The 25,163-nt window shown below is 39.4% G+C and overlaps 2 protein-coding genes and 1 long non-coding RNA gene across 4 annotated transcripts; 2 read left to right on the forward strand and 1 right to left on the reverse strand.

Moving 5' to 3' along the window:
* The first annotated feature begins 8,912 nt into the window (after positions 1 to 8,912).
* On the forward strand, positions 8,913 to 11,187 carry dlx2a (distal-less homeobox 2a). Its single transcript, XM_034128979.1, has 3 exons — positions 8,913 to 9,436; positions 9,837 to 10,021; positions 10,154 to 11,187. The coding sequence occupies exons 1-3, from the start codon at positions 9,121 to 9,123 to the stop codon at positions 10,472 to 10,474; spliced, it is 822 nt and encodes a 273-aa protein (XP_033984870.1). The 5' UTR covers positions 8,913 to 9,120; the 3' UTR covers positions 10,475 to 11,187.
* Positions 11,188 to 13,317: 2,130 nt separating this feature from the next.
* Positions 13,318 to 22,472, forward strand: LOC117481269. Its single transcript, XR_004555711.1, has 2 exons — positions 13,318 to 13,450; positions 22,240 to 22,472. It is a non-coding gene; the product is annotated as an uncharacterized LOC117481269 (long non-coding RNA).
* dlx1a (distal-less homeobox 1a) lies at positions 15,618 to 19,733 on the reverse strand. Of its 2 annotated transcripts, XM_034128894.1 has the most exons (5): positions 19,406 to 19,733; positions 18,759 to 18,876; positions 17,724 to 18,312; positions 17,246 to 17,445; positions 15,618 to 16,842 (listed from the first exon to the last, which is right to left on the reverse strand). In XM_034128894.1, the coding sequence occupies exons 3-5, from the start codon at positions 18,028 to 18,030 to the stop codon at positions 16,591 to 16,593; spliced, it is 759 nt and encodes a 252-aa protein (XP_033984785.1). In that variant the 5' UTR covers positions 18,031 to 18,312; positions 18,759 to 18,876; positions 19,406 to 19,733; the 3' UTR covers positions 15,618 to 16,590. The 2 variants fall into 2 exon arrangements, with proteins under 2 accessions (XP_033984785.1, XP_033984786.1); XM_034128895.1 differs by lacking the exon at positions 19,406 to 19,733 and having other exon boundaries at positions 18,759 to 19,345.
* Positions 22,473 to 25,163: the final 2,691 nt, after the last annotated feature.

Consider the following 25,163-nt stretch of genomic DNA (forward strand, 5'->3'; position numbering starts at 1 on the left):
TTGTATCTAGTATACCCAAGGGTAAGGATGGAAACACAGTTGGATGATGAATAACTTAATGTCTTAACAATATAAGACACTTTAGGTTAGCCACAAATTCATTACGTTTTATTAATTTATCTTTATATTCTAGATGTTTACATTGTTTTTGTTTGAATGCATTAGGTGATGCAATTTTTAATGTTTGAAAACCAGCTTGCTAACTTTTTTACAGCAGACATTTTGACTTGATTGCATTATTAATGATATAATGTAAACGGAGCAATAAAGCAGCTTAATTGTAATCTAATCTTGATTTTATTGTCCACACTTGTGTTTTCTGAGTGTGACTTGTCAAAATGTCTTCTGGGGGAAAAAGCATATTTCCCACCTGAGAAATAAATAATGTATTTTGAATGGAATTAAAGTCAAAAAATAATTCCAGACAACAGTTGTAAAAGGCTATGATCTGCAATACAGTTGTAATGACAGAGCTAAGGAAACGCTAACTCTGGTTGTTTTTGCTGTTGTAGGGTGAAGTATAACGGCAAGTGTTTCAGTCAGCTGGACAAATAAACATCCCAAATTAGTCAGAGAAACAGACAAGCTGCTGTGGGTCACTTGAAGGCTAAACTATCTTTAGAAGTGTTTGCATTTCAACTATCAGGATTTGATAGGATAAATCCTGTTTCAATTTAATTCAAAATACTTTGTCTCAATGCAAGGCAAGTAAATGTGTAAACAGAAAATGAAAGCCAATTCATGTACACACAAAAAGTACAGTATTACACATTGGTTAAAAATATATAAACAAGGACTATTGGCAGCAATATTCTAACACATGTCAAAGTGTAAAAGGTCAAAGTGCCAGGGCTTTTATCAGTCTGAATAGAAGGTAAACTTTACTGTGAGAGTACTTTAACATAGACAATATATTCTAGTTTGAGGGTCGGTCATCCATCCAAGAAAAACTGAGTAAATTATTAATGCATGCACCCATCAATAACACCTGCTAAGGACCATGGTCATGTATAATTAATCATGTGTTCATGAAACACAATTGATCTGATTTAACACTGATCTATTGTCAGAAGCTCATCTTTTTGGCTAAAACCTAGCATTCATCCAGGTCTTAAAATCTTTCACAAACAGCTCCACAAACTCCCCTATCCTCTTCATAGTTATTGAAAAACTGGCATTTAATAGGTTTAATGTTTCCACCCACCAGCAGCAGTGACATGATCCGACAGCTTTGATATAATCAACCTGCAGGAAACATAAAACAGCTTAATTGTATCGCCCGCTCACTTTTATCAATGTATCTGCCCCTGTTTGATGCTGGTGTGAAGTTTGAACCGGCCTGGGCCACAATCCCTCAGCAGAACACAACACAATGTGGGCTTTGTTGGAGCTGGTAAGTGTGTGTTTCTGTATGAGGGTGTGTTGGCAGGCAGTGGCTAAGGGGGTGCGTTTGGGTCTTAACCACATTCCTAATTGCAGCAAATGACTCTGGAGATGTAAGATATGTGAATGGCATCTCTGTTGCTGTGGGTTTGGTAGCAGATGCATCAGATCCTAAAACATCGCAATCCTCTCCACTGATGTTTATAGTCTGCTTTCGCTTGTTATCATTAATGAAAAGGAATAATTTTCTTGATAAAGATACATTTACCCTCATTCATACAACCAGGCGTCTCTGTCTCTGTCAGTGTTGAGTCTTAACTTTGTTGTACACGTCCTCTTTTGTCTTTTTTTTCTGTTGTAAGTGCTGTGTAATGATGATTTTTAGGAATTCCTACATCCTCTATCATAAATCTACATTTTACGTCAAAGTACTGTGCAGTATTCTCCAGACCTAATTCTTAATCTTTAATCATTTCAGTTGAAATTGTAGTGTTTTAAATCTGCAGTTTACATACATGACGTGAAGCCTGGAGTACATGTATCCAGTCATGCTTTGAAATCCTTCGCATTCATCCAGTAATTAGTTTGTATTATAATAAAATTGTTTACGATCAACTGAAATCATATCTCTAAACCTAATTAAATATTAATTAGACAATGATTAACACTGATTGCATCATTGTTCTGGATAGTCCACAACAATTTTGATGAGAAGAACAGATGCAAGCTTTTATATGGAAAGATAAACATCATAGCATGGATGCTATGGTATAACCTAATCTATTTTACGTTGCATTTTATATTTATTTAAAAAGGGATGGATGCGTTAAAGGGGGAGAAAATCGTACATTTTTGCTTGCAACACTGTTAATCCCTGTTGACACTACGATCTTCTATTGATAACTCTAAAGAAATTGCTTAAATAGCTACTTGAGTCTGGTCTGTGTGTGTCTCCCTGTGAGCAAAAAGGTGTGTAAATGCCTTTACCTGGTTCCTCCCAATCACACAAACGGCACTTTCATGTCCACTTTGGCCCCGGGCTTGTAACCCGAGCCCCCCGGCCTCATTGTCTCGGGTCAGTGGGAGTGGAGAAACCGGAGAGATGTAGCAGGTCGAACAGGTGGACCCCTGCAGGTGAAGGGGTCTTTCTTCAGAGATTAGCTGCACTTTTGTAAGAACAAAATGAACGCTGACTTGAGAGAGGTCTGTGTGGCCCCTTGGTTAAATCACTGGTGAAGATATTGTGTTTCATTTGTGGAGAATCAGAGTCAGCAACAGGTTTGATTATTGGCAGAAGTAGGTGTAATAAAAAAAACAATGGCACCCTCATGTTTGATTCAACGTGTGTGTGGGGGGGGGGGGGATTTCTTTGTTAAACTTTTTTAAGATGTCTGTTTAATCCTCTCTTGGCAACATAACGTTTTTGATCAGATTTAGTTGGATGTCAACTGTTATTTAATGTTGAAAGTTGGATTTCACAGATTTGCACAGATTTGCGACATTCATTCACATTCTATTTCGATTAAATAAATTCTGAAAGTCTAAATGTGGTGAGACAGAAGGGCCAGTTTCTCATGTTTCACTGCGATGAAGTCGACATTACAGAGACTGGTGCAGGAAACCAAACCCAGAGTTGTGAGAGAGGCAGGGAGACATGCCCAAAATGTGCAGTTGTCATTGGCATAAAACCAATACATGCAAACAGATGGATGTTGTTACTGTAAATGGAGGACGTCTGTTAAACTTAAAATCTGGCCCAGTCTAATTGATAATGACGTTTATACAGCACAAAGAGGCATGAAAAATTGATGAGATTTCATGCTGATTTATCCGATTTTACACATCTTTTACCATTTTGACGTCTCACGCCCTGCCTGGTAGAGTTCCATGAGTGTTGATGGTGAATTTCACTGATTTGCCACCTTCATGCTGAAAGTTTTAAACGCTCTGAAACTCAAACCCTGGAGAGACAGAAGGGCCGGCTCTTTCTGTTTCACAATAACGAAGTCAACGTAGCAGAGACTGGTGGAGGAAACCAAACCCAAACGTTATTGGAGAGATGAAAATGCCATTTGGCCCAGGGCATTTTTTGTATGGGTCGATGAGCCAATAGGAACCCTATGACCACTTTGCAAAGTTAAACAAATATAGCTGCTTTAAAAGAATTATGTTTTAATAAACTGAAGTCAAAGCTTGACCCTCCTGAGGATAACACTTAGCACATTAGAGGCATGTACTATTGATTATCTGGCTGATTTCTATACATCTTATTGTAGAGTTTTATTTATTTGACTAAAGGATTTCTTGACTAGAGTTGTCGCGATAAACCTGTATTGAAAATAAAATAATGCTATTAACTTGTCAATAAAACAGATAATAATATAGTATATACCATCCAGTGTGTCTTGAATCACACCTGTATTTTGAGCATAATCAATTTGCAAGAACAGACAAGAGCACAGTAAACACATTTAAACACAACGTTGTTATGTTTACATTTTTTATAGATATCACAATACAATTGTTACCAAGAATTATTTTGGCCACTATTAACGTAGAGGGAAAATCTGGTAAATGGACTCACAGCACGATAGTAAGACTGGAATTGGAGTACGCGAAAGTAAAATAAGTCATCTTAGTGTTGGCCAAAATGTGTCGGAGAGGCCTCTCGCTGCTCTGCGGTGAGGTACAGAGTGACTGCAGAAGTTGTGTCTGCATCAGTGGCTGTGTGAAGCACGGCATTAAATCATACTGTGTGAAAGAGGGAGCAGCTGATCCTGGTCCTGTTGTGACAGTGCCGTGGTCCTTTGTAGGGGGACCATCCGCAGTAAATCTGCTCCACTCCCCTCGCACAAAGGGCTGCCTCCATTTATGGGTGCTGGGTGGGGGTGTGTGCCGCTGAATCAACAATAAAGGGAGCGGGACCTCGCAGACCTCTCTGAATTCTTTCTCAGGCCGGCCGGGCAGATGACACAGGAATTTCTGAGGATTCCTTTGTTATTCTGGAAAAAGTGCAAACCCATTTTGGCGTAAGTGCGAAGGAATTCCCTCTAGGGTGTATTATCATGATGACATGACATAGAGCAGGCAGGGAATTTACATGAGACGTTCTTATTTTGTGAAAATCATCACCACCATCTTTCATGAGGAACTAAGAAGTGGAATTTGAGATGAAGCAATAAGCAGTAAAAGTCAATTCAGTACAAGCCCAAGAGACAGTGGATGTATTGTGTCATGCTGAGGTTCTCAAGTTGAAATCTTTTAAATAAAAGTATAAAAAACATATAAAGATTAGATTAGGGTTACAGCATCCACAATATAAACATGTCGCTTTCCATTTCCTAAGTAGAATAAAGACTATAAAGTATGCTTAGCTTAATCATACAGCACATATTGTCCTGTTGTAGAGCGTCAAACATTAACCTTACATCTGTTAAGAGCTCTAAACAGAACACTTCCTTTCAATTGTTATCGTCTGCCCGTGCTCGTCATTAAAGCTTTGTTGTTAAAAATAACTTCTCCTCAGAGGAAAAGCCTCCATGACTAATTCTTAGGAAACACATGCTCAATCACGAACACCACGCTGAGGGTTTCCAACTTCAACTCCACTCACAGGTTCAACCTTTCAGACACAGGGGTCAAGAAACACTTGGTAAACCGTTTCCATGTTTGCAACACGAGCATGAGGTGGAGCACTCATATTAGCTGACTCTGTGTCTTGGGCTAATGCTAAGAAAAACAGTTTGAAAACAATGGATGAACCCTCCTACTGTTACCTTGGATTGTTTGGAGGCTTTTCACTGAGGTATTTACACTTTTAAGCCAAAGCTGAAAAACTTGCAGTAATGTGATTTGAGTAAAAGGGCGAGTTGCCAGGGCGATGAATGCTCCAATAGACCCAGCAGGAGATCAGTGGAGAAAATCCAACAACAGCCAAATCACTCGCTGAGCTAGAAACCTGCGCGCATTAAACACCACAGGGCCATTACTGCCCAGGCTGCTGACCCCGAGTACAGTACATCATGAAAAACACCTCGCATCCACGTAATAGGCTCAGTTTATTACTATATATTTATTGACAAACCAATTATATGTGTTATTTTGTAGAGTCTTATATGACCTATTTCATGTCACACTTCTAGGACAGTGTGAACAATACATGTCGAATTAAAAGTGATCACTCATTTATGTCTTTGAACTAAGTATTCCTTAAGCTTTACTGTACTTGTTCTAAGATTATTACATATTGTACTTAAGACATGCTTCAATATGATTACCTTGTAATTTACAAAAACACATGAAAGAAATGTTGTTTTCATGTGTTTTTGCTCTCCATCTTAACATAATGAATGCACTTATAATAGGTTTTCTAGTTAATCAATAATGTAGTTTATCTGCAAATTGTACTATTGCAAATCATACTGTGGTATATAACCATTGTTAGCACAGTACCCACAGTGTGGTCTGGCTGCTGTTCTCTATTTAAAGTGAGCTCTATCTACTGTTCCTCTTTCTGAAACCTCAACTCATGCGGTGTCATTGAAGGAATCTCAGCTTTTGTTTGCTTTTTGAGCCTCTTCATCACAAAAAGACAAGATGCCAGATGCTCAAGATCAATAACTCCTCAGAATGTCACGGTGGTTATCTTCTACAGTGACTTCCTGTTTCGATCACTTTGATTTCTCAAGACAAAATGTCAATACCAGCCAGTGTTTTATGAGCACATTTTTTCTCCTTAATGGAAACACTGAGGTGTAAACGATGTATAGGCTGTAGTGCAAGGGTGATTGGAAGAGGCAACAGTGTAATTATATGGATTGTACTATACTGTAGCAGAAAGGCCTCCAATAGGGGTATGAAATAATTTCTTCACTTGTTTGCAAACTTTCATTGCAATTCATTGTGAGCTCTGTTCGGTTCTTATCACAAATAATAGTGGAGAAAATCAAATCCCTTTTTCTTCTCTGACAAGTATTGTCCTTGTAAAGCATTTTAACTTGCTGACAAATTGACAACATGCAAAGAGAAATTAAAAAAGTTATCTTTAATGAATTCCCTTTTATTATGTGTTGTAGTTTTTTACACCATGAATGAATTTAAAATAGACAATATGAACTGAAAGAGAAAGCTGTACACAAGCTATCAGACTGGTGTTCTGAACTAAAGCCAAGTCAGGAGCAGCTCATGTATAAATGGGAATTTGGAATGCATGATAAAAGCCGCTTACATCTGTGTCCTGTCATTTGGCATCATTTTCATGTCATTGAACACAGGGAAGATCCTCTGCACCAGCTGCTCTGCTCCAGAGGATCAAAATGATAATCAACCGACTGTGCATGACTGTCAAAAACTGAAGTAGCAACCATGTCTTTCATGAAGGCTTGAAGACAGTACAATAAGAACCATGTTTCCCAGTCAGCACACCATGCTGCGCTGAAGGTTTTGGCACATCCTGTGAACTCTGAGATTGTGGAACTATGTTGTGAAATCCTCCCTTACCAGTATCTCAAAATGTGATGACTTGTGCACTCTCCAAGGCAACCCCTCACTTTTTTTAATCAACATTGAAGCTTAGATTTTTCTTGCAAAACATCTCAATATGTTTCACTTGAACATTATGTGGTATGAGTTACATGAGGTTTGGGAAAAGGCCATATCTCCAGGTAGACTGAACTCACCTGTGCAAACGATATCAACAGTTGTTAAAGTGATATATATGTTTTTAATCCCGGAAAAATAACCTGATCAACCAAACAATAATGAAAATAATGCTGAAAAAAGAAGATAATTGCTCACATGATTTTCATTGATAACAGTGAGAATAATGCAGTCTTTTTTTAGTTTCTACGTGACTGACTGGAGAATGTTTGCTCTTCCTGGCTCTGATGCCGGGCAGCTGAATACAAAGACTGTTTCCACTAATGAGCAGTGACATGCAGCCTCTCTGGCCCATAGTAGGACAGGATCTGCCTTTGAGGAAAACAAAGAGCAGATAGAAGCCTCTCCAGGCTGGATCTTATCATTCCCTCACAACAAGAATAAGCAGAATAATAGAAAATGACACTGTGCAAAAAATGGATCGAAAGGGATACTTATTCTAGGCTTTCCCTAGACCAATGATATTAAAAAAGGGCCTTTGTAACTATTGTAAAGACAGTTGTATAATATTTTCTTTGGTTGAAAATTAGTTTTCTTAAGCCTGAGAAAATCATAAAAGAGACTTGAATTGCAGGTATCTGGTTATTTAAAATGGAAAGCCACGATTACAAACTGTTTTCAGTTTGAGTATGTGGGCGTTGCAGGGAAGACACTTTTGAGTTTAATTATGGTGCATGTAGAATTTAGCCTTTCTGGAGCTCACACCTTTGACCTAAAAACCTCAAAGTTACTATGGTTTAACCTGTCATAAATAGACAGGAACACTTCATAAAGATATAAGGTTTCTGTTTTGGTTGGCATTGGATTAGAAAAGTGTTATTGTGTCAAGCCCTGGCTATCCATCACACTGGACTGCTTAGTGATGCTCTGACAGACAAAAAGAAAGTTTGTAATCTTAGGTTAGTCAGATAAACACATACATTTGCATTACAGCAAGGAGACAAAATGATCTATCCCATTCTTGGTATTTAAAGGAACTATGCTGCCATCTTGTGGCGCTGAGCACAGGTAACAACTCTGTCATCACATACACTTCTGTACATCAGGAAAACTAAAAGCATCCACAAACCTTTGGACTGCAAGTTGTATAGTCGACCTGTGAACATCTCCACACTTAAGAGAGTGTATTTAAAAGCTGGTTCATGTTTCTGTTGTGTAGTCAATGCAGACAACATACAATTCCAACGTAAAAAGGTTAGGTCAGATTTCCAACACCAGGGGGCGCTGTAGCTTTCTCCTGCATTCACAACCTTCAGCATCATTCACAGGGATACATTTTCTATCAACACATTTATTTCCCCCTTTTGACCTTCTCCCTGTGTCCCTCCCTTTATCTGCGAGGTTCTAAATTATTTTGTAACTGACCGTTTTTCAGAATAAAAAAACCAAAAACGTGAAGACCAAAATGTAAAGAATAACACATGTACATTTGGTTACAACTGAACAAAAGAAAAAACAGACACAAATCTAAATACTGTACTAACAAATGTAACCTTTAGATAAAGAAGGTTAACCTCAATGTCAGTACAACTAATTTGCGTCAAAAATTACATGTTGCCTTTTCATGATATGCACTAGGGCTAGGCTACTCCATATGTTGAGGTCATGTTGTCTTCTAATAAACTCATTTTGCACAGAGGTGAACAATTTAATCCGTGTTGTAGGTCCAGACCTGCTGGGCCTGCATGTTCGGTCACGGTATCTTTCTCTGATTCTTTTGAGAAGCTTTGATAGAAACCTCTCTGCAGACAACAGGGACAGACAGAACAAGGACTGGGGGGTGGACGCGGTGGGGAGTAGTCAGTCGTGCAGCCTTTACTCATTGGTTGCCTCAGTGGCGCTCCCTCTCCCTCTCTCATAAATGCGCTCCCACCAGCGACCGTAGCAGATAATCACAGGCCACTCTGACAGGGACACACCTTCCGCTGATTTTGCCCCAGTTTACACAGGGATGCGTTTCGATTCACGAAAAGGTGTCATCAGTCCAAGATTCGAGTCTTGTTTTTCAGCGTGCGAGAGTTTTGCAATTTACTGATTTTTTGCGCATAGGTTAGAAGGCTGCTCCACGACAACAGGAGGATGACCGCAGTTTTTGAGAATTTAAATACAGATATGCATTCCAACCAGATTACCTCAAGCAATTACCACAGCTTGCACAAATCGCAGGAGTCCCCAACTCTGCCAGTGTCCACGGCGACGGACAGCAGCTATTACAACAGCCAGCAGCCGGGCCATTGCGCAGGGTCTCCATTTGGCCAACTGTCTTACCAGTACCACGGCAATGCCCCCAGCGCGGTGCCATATAACGCAAAGCCCTACGACCTTGGATTCAACTCATCTTATGGTGCATACAGCTCCTACGGCACCAACTCACCTCCTTCTCCAGTCGATACAGGTAAGCCCTTACGCTTGTTTTTTAAAGTTATGTTGTTTGATATACAATGTAATATATGCCATGCTTTTAGTTGAGGCGAAGCTTGCTTTAGATTGACAAGGAGCAAGCTGAATCATGTACAATATAATTGTAAAATACAATTATTTGTTGGTCAGTACACACAATTGTTTGACAAAACACTGATAAGGCTCAATAATAGTAGCCTTGTTTGACACAAATCTTATCAAGCACACTTTTTTAAATATTTTTTAAATTATTATAATAGACTACAACTCTAAAACATATATTATCTGGTGGAAACATATATGTTTAAACCAAACTGATGGCCGTGCAATTTCTTAATAGATGTATGCAACTGGAAACTTGCAATACTGATCATGTGATTTTATTTTTCCCTCAGAGAAAGAACAGCGAGAGCCAGAAATCCGGATGGTTAATGGAAAACCAAAGAAGGTCAGGAAACCTCGAACCATTTATTCCAGCTTCCAACTGGCTGCACTTCAACGGAGGTTTCAAAAGACGCAGTATTTGGCTCTACCAGAGCGGGCCGAGCTGGCAGCATCGATGGGCCTTACGCAAACACAGGTGGGTGCATCTGAGACATGTCAAATAACCACTTTATGTGATAAATGAAAATAAATGCATAACTGTGGGGGGGATTTGAGCCGAAAAATTATGATTAATCAATTTCATGCTTATATCCTGTTTCCTTCTCAGATCAAAATCTGGTTCCAAAACCGCCGCTCCAAGTTCAAGAAGTTGTGGAAAAGTGGAGAAATGCCCCCAGAGCTTGTTGCTTGCTGCGAATCCCCCCCCTGCAATTCTCCGCCAACTTCTGCCTGGGACTTTCCACAGACTCAAAGAATGAACCTTGTCAGTTCCAGTTTACCTCAGAGCAGCAGCCCTCCCAACACGACTGCGCCTTCATCGTTTTTGGCAAACTACTCCTGGTACTCCACGAACTCTGCGACGCATCTGCAGGCTCCTCTGATCCAGCACCACCACAACTCCGCCATAAGCGCTGGGACGATATTCTGAAACAAACAAAAACAACACAATTATCGGGTTCAAATCGGACAATACTGGTGAAAAAAGAAAAATGCCAATACCTTCATTTTTACAGACCTCGTGTGCGCCTTGCGAACTTTACGCAAGCATCTAGGAGAAGTTGATGGAGCCAGAAAGGCTTATGGACCTTGCCAGTTTTCACGCTTGCAAATGGTAGTCGCAGATTTTTACAGTTATTTTTGTATTTATTTATTTAGTTTATGTCGAGGGACTGAATGAACCACTATTACCCAAAGCAATCACAGCACGGACACATGCCTACTTTAACGCGGACGTCACTTTTTTGCCATTTCTGCAGAAACAACATATCCATCGCAGGACAACCTGTCACACAAATGTAGCACAACTTAACTGTATCGTGCCTTTTTCAATATGATCTAATTTTGTTGTACGATTAAGACAGCGTAGCCTTTATTTTTATTCACTCCTTATGTCACTAGTTTATTTAAAAATATGGGCCAGGGGGGTCTGAATATAAGTTTGTAAATATTTTACCACAGCTCTTTGACTATTCTTTTTTTTTTTAAAGGCTATTGGTACAAATCCATTTACCCCCGTAAGCTACTGATTGTCCTTCCCTCTGATTTACTTGTATCACACTTTATTGTATTTGTGTCTTATTTATTTTAGCAGTGTTCCATATATGCCAGACGTTATTTAAATAAAAATGTTTTCTGTGTACACCTATTTCTCTTTTTCTTGACCTACATTTGGATTTATGGATGACCGGGGAATTGTTTGTTGCTTTTTTGTTATTGCATTTCTAGAGAGCCAACAAATAATTATAAAGGCTATTTTAATGATTATATTTATTTATTTGTTTTTGTATTTGAGTCAACTCTATTGTACAGCTATTTAGATAACATATACATTGTTTTTAGCGTAGCTTCACTTAATAGACTGCATAATTTTCCATTGTAAAATGTGTGCAAGCATAAGTGTAATATTACAAATGTAACATATATGGTAAACTCATAAAAACAAGCAGCAACAAATATGTTTTTGTGATTTATTTAAACTATAGTTAGGCTACCTGTTTTTTGGTTTGTCATATGCTGAAACTCGGTCAAATAAATAAATAACAATACCCGTTTTACGCACACCTGTAGCAAACAAAATCAATAGCAAGGTTACCTTGTGTTGTTACTTGGCAACCGTGTTAGCTTTTTAGTGAGCACAGTTGGAGTTTAAGCTGTTAGCCTAGCATACCTTTAAAGCAAGCTAACACTGATTAATAGCTATTTCTTATAACAATAACATGGTGTTTGTCATTAAAAGGGCGATCACATACGTGGAAAATCTAAAGACAATTCCTCAACTGTCTCGGGTTATTTTACCCGGTTCCTTCAGAGGATGATTAGCCGGACTCGGGCTCATTCGGGCAGGCAGAGGCAGAGAGAGAGGCCCGGGGCGCAGGCTCTCCATGTAGGGGGAGGCAACACAACAACACGCCTTGGCATGCGAGAGAGGGGAAGATGAGGGTGGTATGAATGAGCACAAGCTCCTCAGACTCTGTGGAGTCAGGGAGTCGCTTTCCAGGCGTTTTATGAACTCAGCCTAACAGGAGAAAAAGAGAGCAACTATAGTTCCAAGTCAGCCTGGAGCTAAACAGCATCATGGAAACATTTCTCATGTCTCACAAGCGAGCCTCTGATCTCTGAAGAGGAGCACATTGACCTACATTATTTATATAGGGCCTGCAGGCTACATGGTAAACAGAGACACACTTCCAAAAAAAAAAATGTATTGCTGCCAGGAATAGGGTAGTATGAAATTAGGTAAGGGGTCTTATTATTAATACGAAGTCCCATCACTTAGTTCTCATTCATGGCTATCACTGTCTATCCCACACGCTTCTCTTCAAACCACCACAGGCCATAAAGTGGGATCGTTTCCTTGTACATAATTAGGACTGTAGCTTGTCAGCGGTTGCTATATCTCCATGATGGAGCCTCCTCCCTGGAGCTGACATGCAGCAGGTCTGTGTGACAACACATTACATCTACACACATAGGACCCTAGATAGCCCTTAGTGTTATTGTACATTGAACTCGTATATTGTACAGAAAAAGTGCATGCATCATAACAAGGCTGTATACACTGCACCAAATATCTCCTCTCTCATGTGTGGCTTTACACCAGCTGTGGATCAATCAACACATGTTTATAAACAATAAAATATATCGATTTCGTCCTAAAAAATAATGATTATAATAAATGATTTGTATGTTTTACTGCTGCTCCATGTGACTTCCTTCATGGGTTTTGAGCTGCTTTGCTTTTGCTTTTGCAATTCTGCAGGCAACTTGTAAATGCCATCCTAATTTATACCCTGATCTGTAATTTCATCCACATTTTCTCTGGCTTGAGCATTCTGGCTTTCAAATCTGAAAGCCTGCAATTACTATATAATTCTTCGCAATTTGAGATGTCCTAATATGGGGTGTTAGTCTATTTTTACCCAAGACAATTCCCCGCTATGGCAAGCATCAACATTTTCGAACTTGCATGTACATAATAAATGGGAATATCAATGCATAGTTTTTAGCCTAACATCTTGACTCAACGATAATTATATCCGTGTGGAGCCTACGCGAAATTAGCCTGAATTGCATGGTAACTGCTGCTTTAAATTTTTAAAAATTACTCATAATTTCCCCCAAAGATTACCAAGATCTCGAGTGCACAATGTCATCAGCGTAATGAGGAGTAAACATTTATGCTAATAATCTACATTTTTTCCCATCAGCTATAAAAAGGGGAAATAAAGCAGACATTTCCAGTCATATTCTGAACTGTGCTGCTATAGCTAGACCAACACATGGGACACATTTTGTGGGATTTAAGCGCTTCTATCTTGTTCTGCAGGATGCTGCTGCTCATCTACCTCCATGCTGATTCCTGCAAAATCCAGAGGGAGCCAGCTTCTTTATTTCCAGCTGAAAGGTGTGTAATATATTTTATTTCTTAAATATTCAAGTAGTGCAACGATTGAAAGAATGTCATCAAAAAACAGGAAACAGGCTTGATTCGTTAATTTATCTTTTGAAATAATCTATGTTTTATTCCAAGAGAAATTTGTGAATATTGCTGATTCTTTTACATCAAAGACTGGGTCCTATTTTTTTTCCCTGTGACTTCGCTATTAAAAAAAGGTCTCCAGTGTATTTAATGTGCTGCTAAAAATCTTGTAAGAGAGCTGTGCACATGGAAGATATGTAAGGAAGGGGAGACACAAGGTGTTCTTTAATCCAGTCGCTGCTCTCATTACTCTTACATTGTGCTCTGCTAATTTTGAAGCCTCCTCGCATTGACAACTCCATGATGTACACCTGCAAGCAATTTGCCTGCCTTACACATAGGATAAGTCTAAGGGAACAGTGACGAAATGGCAGCTCACCTATTTCGCTATTTAATTTTTTTTTCTATTGCAGCAGCACATTTCTTTCAGAGCACTATCTCCTTTGTCAGAGCAGAAAGATCCTTCATGTGAAAAAAAATGCTCATAATTACCTCAGAGATAGGAAACTGCATTAGAATAAATAAGGGCGAAATTACTGTAATTACGCTGGGTTTGATGGGCTCAGCTCGTATAATCAAGGGGAGAATACAGCGAAATAACGCTGACCCTCTTGGGTGTGCAGCTGCGCCTTTCTGGGACTAGGTAGGCAGATTTATGTTCTACAGCAGCAGCACAATTCATATTCTTTCTTAATGGTATACCGAGATGTGCAGGCTATTCTACAAGTGTAGGCTTATTCACAAAGGACTCTATATGCTCTATTAAAAATAACAATAGAGACAGGGTTGTTACATAAGTCGCAGACCTTTTAGATAAACTAGGCCAGAGATGATTTCTTTTTAGTCCTTTTGAAGCGGATTGGTTTTACTCGTCCAATAGGCATAACTAATAAGAAGAATTAAAATGGTCGTTATGATGTTCTGATTTCCCCATTTAACAATGTATAAATGAAACATGAAAATAATGAAGTGCTGTGTTATAAAAGTAGTATGCTGTGCAGACTGCAGACTGCAGACAGCAAGTTGCATCAAATGTCATTACACTGCTAAACATGTATTTATTCATGGGGATATGCAGCTGGAGGAGGGCGAGTAGGATACAAGTCTTGCATTTGAATTCGTTATATTCTTTGTTTCTTCTCGCAGAAACATTACGCTTCAGATCAGATACTTTGTTCCATGTTTTTCTCGAATATTGGTGCCTTATTTCATTTGTTTCCATTATTACTTTAGCTATAACCAGTCCAGTGTTAATTATATTTGAATGGACAGATATTTCTCTGGCTGTTTAATTGTTTTAGCATTAAAAAAAAATGCAATATTTAACCAAACTAGCCCAGCATTTTAACTAAATATTTACGATTTTTATTAGATTTTCTTTTAATAGAAAAGGCTTAGTGTGAGTTTGCTTAATAGAGTCCTTGAATACAACGTGAAGGCCAAACAAGAAGGCCTTTGAACTTTTCACTTTCTCTGATCTCCATGTGATCCGCCAGGGCTCATCCAGTCTTTTTGCAGCACCTGCCTCTTGGGCGATTATTCACTTAACACACACAATTGGTCTCTTCCATTCATGGCCTAAAATGGGGATTGTCGGAAGACAAATAGAAAGAAGATTATCTTTAAGAAAAGCTGAAAAGAAACAAGCGATGTTGTTGAATGAATCCAGCTCTCCCGCATCGCGACGGTTAAATCCCGAAATGATGCAGTTTATATCGGCAGGCTTCAGTGGTTCCTGCATTTCTATTTTGTAGCTTTTTTTGTATTTTCCATGTAATATATAAAATGCAACAGTTAATATATTTTCGTTTTGATTCATTCAGATTCAAACTTGTTTTTTTAGATGCAAAGTCTTATTTGTATTTCTTAATTCCCTCCAGAGGTTTGACAACATCTGCAGCAGAAGGGACCCATGTAGCTAAATGCTAAGACAACCATGAATCTAAAGCCTTTTGCAGCTCTCACACGGGGTCTGCTACAATAACCAACATGATACTGCTTTGTGTCGGCTCACATTAAACCTGCACCATGTTGAAGAGGGAGGAGGAGGAGGAGGAGGAGGGGGGGTAGGAATCAGACACCTTTCTTGACATCATTTAAATCATTATTTTACTGCTTTTTAAAACTTTGCACAGTGTGTACATAAACTTCAGAAAAAAAGAAATAAATTAAAGTGATCAATACAAAACTAAATATTTTCTATGTTGACTAAACACATCTCGACGAATACAGAAAGCCTAAAACCCTGTTTCACAGCGTATCCAGTACAGCACGAAAACGAATCTGAAAATAATAAATGTACAAAATACAGGGACAAATGAGCTGCTCACCTTCAAGATATTTTTTTTCTAAAGCAGCAAATTGTCAGGCCTTTTACATTTTTCACATAACATCGGGGCACGGCATAGAAAAGCTTTGCTGTTAGTGCAGCATTAACAACACACTGTTGTCATTTCAAAACACACTTACAAAATGAACACAGACTGACCTCAACAGACCTCAAAACGTGTCTGAATAATTTAACTTAAATAACAAACACATATAAACAACAAAGTAGCGATTTAAGGCTTTGCACAATATGCCCTCTGTGCTAGCCTATAAGCAAAACGGTAATGGTGGAAAAATGAATTATCATTATTTGGTTAAAGAAGAGCTGCTTTGGCCTAATAGACCTTTAGCTGTTTATAAATTCATTCCCATCATCACTTTGGGCCCAACATCTGGTTGAAACAAACACCTGTTTTCTCGTTAACTCACACAAAAAAGATTTTTTTTTTTTTTCAAAGGGTAAAAACGGACACAAAAGGGATAAACAGCAGCCCAAAAAAAAAAGGATCAATCTGTCCACGATTTCCGGTGACTGTCACAGACGTGTTGCCCTCGGGCGCATTGCGTGTCTTTGCAGTCTCTCAGCTCTTCCTCTCATCCGGTATGAGGAGGCCTGTGTGTCAGCTGGCGGCAGCAAACTCCGGGGTTGTTGTTGTTTGTGTAACCAGTGCTAGGCCGCGCTGAAGCCCCTTCCTCATCCTGATCCACGAGACATGGCAGAGTGGAGGGCTGACCGTTCACATGAGCTGTGACTGTTGCATAGACTCTTGGTGTGTGGTTGGATACCATGAGGTGTAGCTGGGAATATATCCGGTTGTTCCCACCGAAGACTTCACGGTGGTCGGTGAGCTCCACACCGGCGCCACCGTGGGAGAGCCGGTGGACACTCCACGGCCGGTGGCCAACAGCACGCTGGGGTCGATGGTACCCCCGCCCTGCTTCATCAGTTTCTTAAATTTAGAGCGTTTATTTTGAAACCAAATCTTCACCTGGAGGGACGAAAAACTATTATTAGTGAATTATCGTATCAACAGTTTTGAAAGAATTACGCACGTTTTACGCACGAAGCAGATGTATTTAATTAATGAGAAAATAATAATTAATATATTTATTATGTTTACTGTATTAATGTCATTTATATATTATAACACATGAATCACGGTTAATTAATATACATAAAAACACGTTTGATTTGGTGTCAATCATTGAATATTATGTTATGTAAATGATGTCCAGATGAATTGTATTCATTGTAATTTCAATAAAAAATTAAAAAATGCTTCTGTAATTTTAATTAAAAAATTATGAAATATAAAAATGCATGTTGTAAATAAATAAATTGCATTTAAGAGGTGAACAAACTCTTCTTGTGGGTGTGTTTCCTGGACTTGCCTGTGTCTGAGTGAGACCCATCGTCGCTGCCAGCTCTGCTCTCTCCGGTAACGCCAAATACTGAGTTTGTTGAAATCTTCTGTTCAGAGATTGAAGCTGTAAACTGGAATAGATAGTCCTTGGTTTTCTGATCTTTTTTCCTTTCCCGTTGAATCGAACCTCTCCGCCCTCCACCACAGTGTTTTTCTCCGTTTCTGGCGCTGAGAAAAAGAAAAGAGCAAGCAGAGGGAAACAAATGAGCTGCAGTTGTGGCCAACAATACTGCACAGCGACCAATACTCCAGCACAAGTTTTACAGGCTGTACTTTAGGTATAATTACCCTTAATTGCATACATTGTTTATAGCGTTACGCAATAAATAATTACCAAGCCTAATTCCAACATCTGGCTCGTGTTTTTTCGATGCTGCATACAGATTCAAGCCGTGCCAACACAGAAAGTTCATATTGAAGATCCAAACATGCTGCTGCTCACTTACCTGTCTCCTCTAACCGCGTCTGTGTGAGCGCCGAGCTGTTTTGGTAGGTCTGTACTGTGCTGAGATATGGACTGGTGGAATGGCTGCCGACGGAGTTTACGTATGGATAACCCAAAGATCTGGGGAAGGACGAGGCTGGACTGTAGCTGTCGTGCTGGGTATGACCTGCAGAATGTAAACAGTGCATTGGATAGTGTCCGTGAGACATGGAGGAAGGCGACATTTGTTGACTCGGGGGTCCAAACTCCATGAAAACGGTTTTTCCTGAGGCAGGGCTGAGACTTTCTGGAATTGTAGTCATTGTCATCTCTTCTGGCGGCTCCCCTTGTCTCGCTTTTGTTGTTTTCCTTCTATGGTCTCAGTGAAGGATGGGTCCCAATTTAAGCCGAACTGATTTTTTCTCTTTCCATTCATAAGAAAATGTAGTTTGTGCCTGTGAAAAGTCCTAGGTATGATGCTGTGGACCAAGACAAACTCGCTCAAAGGTTTGAATCTCGGACTCATGAATATTCATCAAAGACTGTCGCTGATTGGTCCACTCTCTCCAAGAGGGAAGCCGATTGGCGACGCTGGGCTGGGTCCGAGGAACCTGAGAAAGTCAAAGAAAAACCACAAAACCTAAGATTTCATCATGACATGTCAAGATGCACTATTTTTATATTATCATCACTAATTATTTATATCAATTTTAATATTATTATCAGGCACCACGTTTAGGTAATATTGCATACGAGACTCCTGATCCATTTCTTTCCCAGAATTAGCTAACATTTTTTTTAAATGTAATAAAATACTGTGATCTATATCGGTGCAAGCAGTACAATCAGGTTTGTCACATTGTATTTTAAATGCCGGTTGTCACAAAAAACGTAATTTATTATAGTTAAATAATAATCCCAGCCTCGTTAAAGCAGCTCTTTCTGTTGGCTAGTTTCATTAAAGCTTGTTTGATTAAAGCTCTATCTCGTATTAGCATAACACTAGTGTTCAATTTTCATAAGTAGGTCTGTAATTAGTCATGTATTTAACACTTACGTGGCTTGAGGTCTCAGTTACACCTGGCAGCTGATGGGACAGTCGAACAGTCCTGATTAGGTTTTTGTGTCAGGTATACAGAAGTAACGATGCTTTAAGACACCTGGAAACATACAGCCTGCAAACAAAAACAAATACAAATATATAGGCTCAAACAACAATGTCTGAATTGTACAACCCAATGTGTTTTTTAATGAATTATTTCACAACAATATTAATCGTTTGAAATTGTTGGTTATATTTTCTTGCTTCCCGCTGAACTATTCACTGTTTTCTAACACAGTCATGAATTTATGGGCCTATTTTCTTATCACATTTAAATGCTTTCCAAACGACTTTACGCAGCGTCTATCGCAATCAATTAATGGTCACACTTTTGTTGAACACTGGCACCCTTGATTAGCATGACTCTACGGGGGGGTGGGGGTGCGGCCAGCCTCCCACAGCCTAACAAGAATAATTATCCACGGACATTTGATTTAATTGAACTGACGACTGACTTAACATAAGAGACTTTTTTTTTTTTCTTCCTTGAGCTGCAGGTTTAGACCTCCACAACTCAAAAGCTCAGACAGGATCAATGCAGCTGTAAGTATAGTTTAACCAAAAAGAAAAAAGATCTTAATCAGCAGCTAAACGCAACTTACTTTGTAAATCAAGTGATGGGAAAGGAGCAGATAAATCCGCGGGTCAGAGAGCCTCCGCATTACGCACTTGGTGGAAGAAGAAAGTATCCTGCAGCAAGTCTTCATTTTATCGGGATCCATATGCAGGCTGCTGCTCCTGATCTGGTGTCTGAGAGCAGAAACACAGCCTGGCTGCTCCATCCCCTCCATCTCCACCTGAATAACAAATTAAAGGCAGTTAAATTCCGTCACTGTGATTATCAGTGTAATTGCATAATTAACTCAAAACAGAACTAGCAAGTTGCAAAATGTGTTATCAAAATGCAGGCGCTGACATCACGGCACGTGCTGCAGTGTGCCAGCCGGCTGCGGATTTAAAGATTTCTGTGCAATATTAGGCTATAACGAAAGCTGGTCCCTTGTCCCCCTAAAATAGGCCAATTTGAAGTGATTTCTCTGGAATTACTTTCGAGAAATGCTTCAAGACTTCCTCTATCAACAACGACAATGATAATGGTAGTACAACCAATAATTATCATCTTCCAGAACAGAGGACAGATTTTTATGGGTACTTGGTGGGTGCGACTGATAACTGTCATTATTTTCCCACGATTATAGTATCTGCAAATTGACACGCGGCTGTGAGCACAACCATTAACAGAATAGAGGCAGAATTTGCAGAAAAATGTAAAATAACACCACGAGTACACTACTAATAATAGCAATAATAATAGCAGGCTGTTTGTTGAAGTAAATGTAATTTAGGGCTGAGAAGAACCACCAAATAAATGCTGCATTATTCAATTTATTGAAAAATGCAAAATCAATCATTTACAAAGTGTGTATTTGCTTGCAACCAAAACGGATTATTTATTCAAGGGATTTTCTTTCATCGGTGTCATTAGGATGATTTTGCATGTGATGATATTCCCACTTTAATTTCTAATGTGGCTCTGCTGGCAGGCCACAGTCCGTCCTGCAGACTGGCAGCAGGGCTCTAACTAGCCACACTAAAAATAAAGTCCTCCATGCATGGATGGAGCGCGGAGGCAGGACTCATTAGGAGTGAGTAGCTCTGTGGCTGAGGGTGTTTTAACACCTGCTGCTCTTCACCTGAGGGTTAGTGCAGAGGTGGAGAGAGAGGGGGAGGTGGGGGGGGTAAACGGGCCAAGATGTCACAGACTTCATTTCAGGCCGCTGATCGAAAGCCCTCCTCAAACTGCCATGCCAACCCATATTTTCACAGCCACCAAATATTACCCCGACCGCGGTGCATTGGTAAACTGAGAGTCCATGCTGTGTGAAGGCAGCACCCTGCACACTCTGCATGGGAACACTGATTAATTATTGCCTTTGAAAGTGCATTATTTCCTTTTTTTATGGAGACAATAATCAGGTTTATATTTTGTATTTGAATGATTTACCTGATTCGTTTTAGGTTTTTAATGGGGATTTTCGTTTGTCTGCAAATATAGAGAAAATCCAATTTAAAATTTCAATAGTTTTCCTCAATTTATATATGGATTATAATCCTTCTCATGTGCGTTTACCTGTGCTTATGTGATGACATAGTGCGTTTGTGTTTTTCTGTGCTATATGTTTTCTTTAATGTGATCATCCTGCCAGAGACTGCAGATGAAAATTATCCTCTAAATCTGGCATATTTACACGATGGATTAAGTGCTCATGTTAATTGATTTGCATTGTCCCTTCTTAAACAAATAAACACAATCTCTTAGATCCATGCACTCAACATCATGATGCAAAAATATCCATGTCAAAAATACTTATTCATAACAAAAAGTAAATTGTTCCCATGAGTTTATTTTTGTACATAACACAGTATCTCCTCATATCTGAAACTGCCCATTATGGACATGCATCATAGATGTCCACATGACCTCAGCTACAAATGCAAATGTATTTCTGTGAGTGACTTCCAGCAGAAAGGTCCCACTATATGGAGGTTTTATTTCACGTGTTTAAGGCAGTGGATCAAACAAGTGAAATTGCCTTTTGTTCTGCTTCCTCTCTCTGTCTGCTCAGCGCCATCCTGTAATTTGCAGCATCGTCAATGAACGCACACTAGATGCACTACAATTAACTCGATTCAGTGTCTATTTTCATGTTCAATGTGGCATCAAAATGTGAATTGATTCTGTTTACTGGGCTACACCTAAACAAAAAATTAATCATAATATCTGATAAACAAGAGGGTGATATCGGTTAGCTGATTTCATTATCATAAGAGCCAGGAGGGACACATGAGGAAATGAGATTATGTGACAATTTTATTTTGTATTCAGAAAATACAGAGGAATACATTTCATTTTAAACATTTAAAACTTCATGTACTGTCTCACTATAATTAAATGTGTTATTGGCTACGTTAACTTGTGTGAGAATCAGATTCTAATACTTCATTTTATGACCTTCAAGTAAGTTCACACTTTGGTTTCTGAAATTAAATGAAGTGATGGATGGGGTTTTGTATTCAGGGCCAAATAAATAATGTGTTCATAATTAAAGATCTATGTAATTTGCCTTTTCAATTAAAACATTTGTGCTTTTCATTTGATACTAATAAAGTATTACAATCAACAATTATCAATAACTTTAAATTAATTTAATACCAGTCAATTTGAGTCATACTCCAGTTTCAAATGTTGCTGTCGTGGGGGGAAATATTGTATATTTTTGGACCATATTATGCCTTTACACACTAAAACGTAGACGTATTTCCTGTATTGACAGTAGAATAAAATGTTTCCTACAGCAAATAAAAAATAAAATAAAGTTGTAATTTTTTTAGAATAGTTAGAAGGAAAATAAGGATTTCTTTGTGTCTTTTAAAGGCCCTGATGACTGCGAGGGGTCTGCTTCACACCGGGTCAGGACGTACTGACCGACCGCTGCTCTCCAAACTGGACCTGTTGTTCAGCGGGTGGCTGACAGCATCACTGGGTCTTGCTCCTGCTGATAATAGAAATAAATTAATGGCAAATACATGTTCCATTAACTTCGAAACAATATTTCCTGCCTTTTCTTTACAGACGTCGGTAATAAATGGCTCATTTTTAAACTTCAATGACTCTTTTATTCCCAGCGAATGAAAACTCTCAGAGCCAAAACTTGAAAAGCAGCCTCTATAATCAACATGTGTGCAATAGAACTAAAGAAGTCATATTTGAACTCGTTTTTTTTTCCTCTTTCAGGGTTCAAAACAGCTCTGTACTCAGAAAGCTGGAGATCACAGTGTGGAAAAGCCCCCAGCGAACTGGCAGAAACGCTGTCCCCCATTACAGCAGCAGCAGGGGTCAGGCCATGGCAGCAAGCATCCAACCTGCCCCAAATTGGCTGCAAAATGACCAATTACCTGAGTGAAGGCTGTGGAGAAAGAACTTGGACAAATATGGCTTTTACTTAATTCAGCTAAACTGTCAAAGAAACTAGTGTCACATTGACATCTCATACTTGTTACATGTTACAGTATCCCTTGTTAAGTGAAGATCTTGGCATCAAAATCCTAAACTAATAAGAAAATCAATTTTAAGGATGATCAAAATGTAGTCGATGTGAGTGAATTGCATCGGAGTAGAATCCATACAGCTATAAGGTTGGATATTATTTCACCAACATCAAAACAATGATTGATTAAACATCTTTACATGTAGGTCTTATTGAATTAATTTCCCTGCAAATGGAAAACATGCAAATTCGCCAATTAAGTCATTTGCCCATGGAGAGCCGTGCTGCTTGACGTTCAGCTGCCACTGAGCCTTTAGTCTGAAACCCCTTTTTAGATTTGTTAAGAGTTAAGTCTCCAACAAAGACAGGAAGGAGGTCAGCACTCAGCCAACACCTGAATGCGCCTCTCTTTTTTGTGCTCCCCTTGATCCCCACGGTCTGTGCCTGTCATTAGTCTTAATGATGGAAAATTGTCATGTTGATACAAGTCTTGCTCTCCCCCTCTCTTCTTTGTATAAGTAGAAGGTGGAAGCTCTGTTCGTAACAAAACCGTGGACACTGCATTTGTGCCGGGGGAGAAAAAAAGGCTGTAGATGCTCTTTCCATAGCTGGGATAATTATTCCTACTGTGACCTTAATGATTCGCTCTGTTCATCCTGCATCTCATCCACGCGCCAGGCCCTCAGCGGAGCCCTGTGTCAGGGAATATGAAAAACCCATATAATGAAACCATTTTGGCTGATGGAAAAAAAGGGCTACTGAAGCTGCACTTGCTACAAAGACGGCTCAATTATATGAGTAATTGTGATAATTTCCCCTCCATTCACTGCTTTCTCTGAAAGGTAAAAAACACAGAAGCTGAAAGGGAAATTACTTGGACAATATATAATCTGTGAAATGGTCACAACAGAAGAAAAAAAAGATGACTGTAAGAAAGTGTAGGACTATAAATAGGTATGTTAATGCAGGGCAGATAAACACACCCTCAGCAGCTCGCAGCACTACCCTGAGAGCCCATGTGAATAGAAAAGAACATGCAACAAATGACCATTGAAAAAGCATGATAAAAGTAGATATGCAGCTGCCAGAAAATTAAACCTCCTTCTCCTTCCAATTGCCAAATTTCAGCTCCTGAAAATGCACCCCCATAGTTGGCTATCATTTGTTGTTCTCTGACAGGAAAAGGATAATTACCTCTCTCAGAGGCAGAGAACTGACATGCCCTTTAGGCTTTGCCATGAATGCAGAAGCTTGATAGAAAGCTTGAGGAATAATTTTCTTCTTCGCCTTCCCTTTATGTTCAAGAGCATGTTTTGTTCAGGAGAACTTGGAGATGGCAGTATTGTAGAGTGCATTAAACCATGGGTGTTCATACTGTAAATATGACATCCCTGTGTCTATCAGCTTCTCCATTCGGGGGGAAAACTCTGAAATGCATTAAAATTTCAATTTCATCTGGACGGGAGACAGGCGAGAAAGTGAGATATGCATTACTTTTTTCTTTCACAGTGGGTATTGGATTAAACATTTCCTCTCCTTCGATGGAAAATAACCTTTCTGTCAGATAGAAGTGAGGCTGTAAATTCAAGTTTGTTGAGAAAGAAATCATTGTTTTGTAGGAAGTGTGCAAAATATACATCTGCATGAATGCAAATACTAAATTAACTCATCACCACGTCTTGTAACAGCTTTACGTTCAGCACTAGATATAATAGTTAGATAGACTAATTGTTTTCCTCTTACATGTTCTCTCATTATGCCCACCACCTCTTCCCCCTAAAGTGCATTTCCCCCCCCCCCCAGAGAAACCTCCCACATGTACGGCCGCTGACCCCTCAGGCCCTGCAATCTGGAATAAATCTTTCCAGACAAGCCGAGCGACATTACAGCCTTGCAGCTCAAATACTTGTATCACACTCAAATGATGAGTCTCTGTCACACACCATGTCATCTGTCTCAGCCCAACCCTCCAATAACTTCCGTCCCATTGAGCAGCCTCGTGTGTTACGGAGGCCAAGACAGCCAGAGACCCCCCGGTCCTACCTGATTGTGGCTCCTGTAACACGGGGAAGCAGCTTGGGCCCAACACCAGCCTATACTCAGCATTGCTTTTGTGTAGCACACAAACACACACACACGTACCCACAAACCCACCAATCTCAATTCACTGCACCCCACTGTGCACTTCCTGACAGCCTCCAGAAATGTTTTCAAGTTGTCAAGTCTCTACAGTAATAGTCCCGGCGCGGAGAATTCAACAAAACAATAATCACATGATCAGAAATCTAGGTTATGTAAAGACTGCCAGAAT

Source organism: Trematomus bernacchii, unplaced genomic scaffold (assembly GCF_902827165.1).
Source record: "Trematomus bernacchii unplaced genomic scaffold, fTreBer1.1, whole genome shotgun sequence".
Lineage (NCBI taxonomy): Eukaryota > Metazoa > Chordata > Actinopteri > Perciformes > Nototheniidae > Trematomus > Trematomus bernacchii.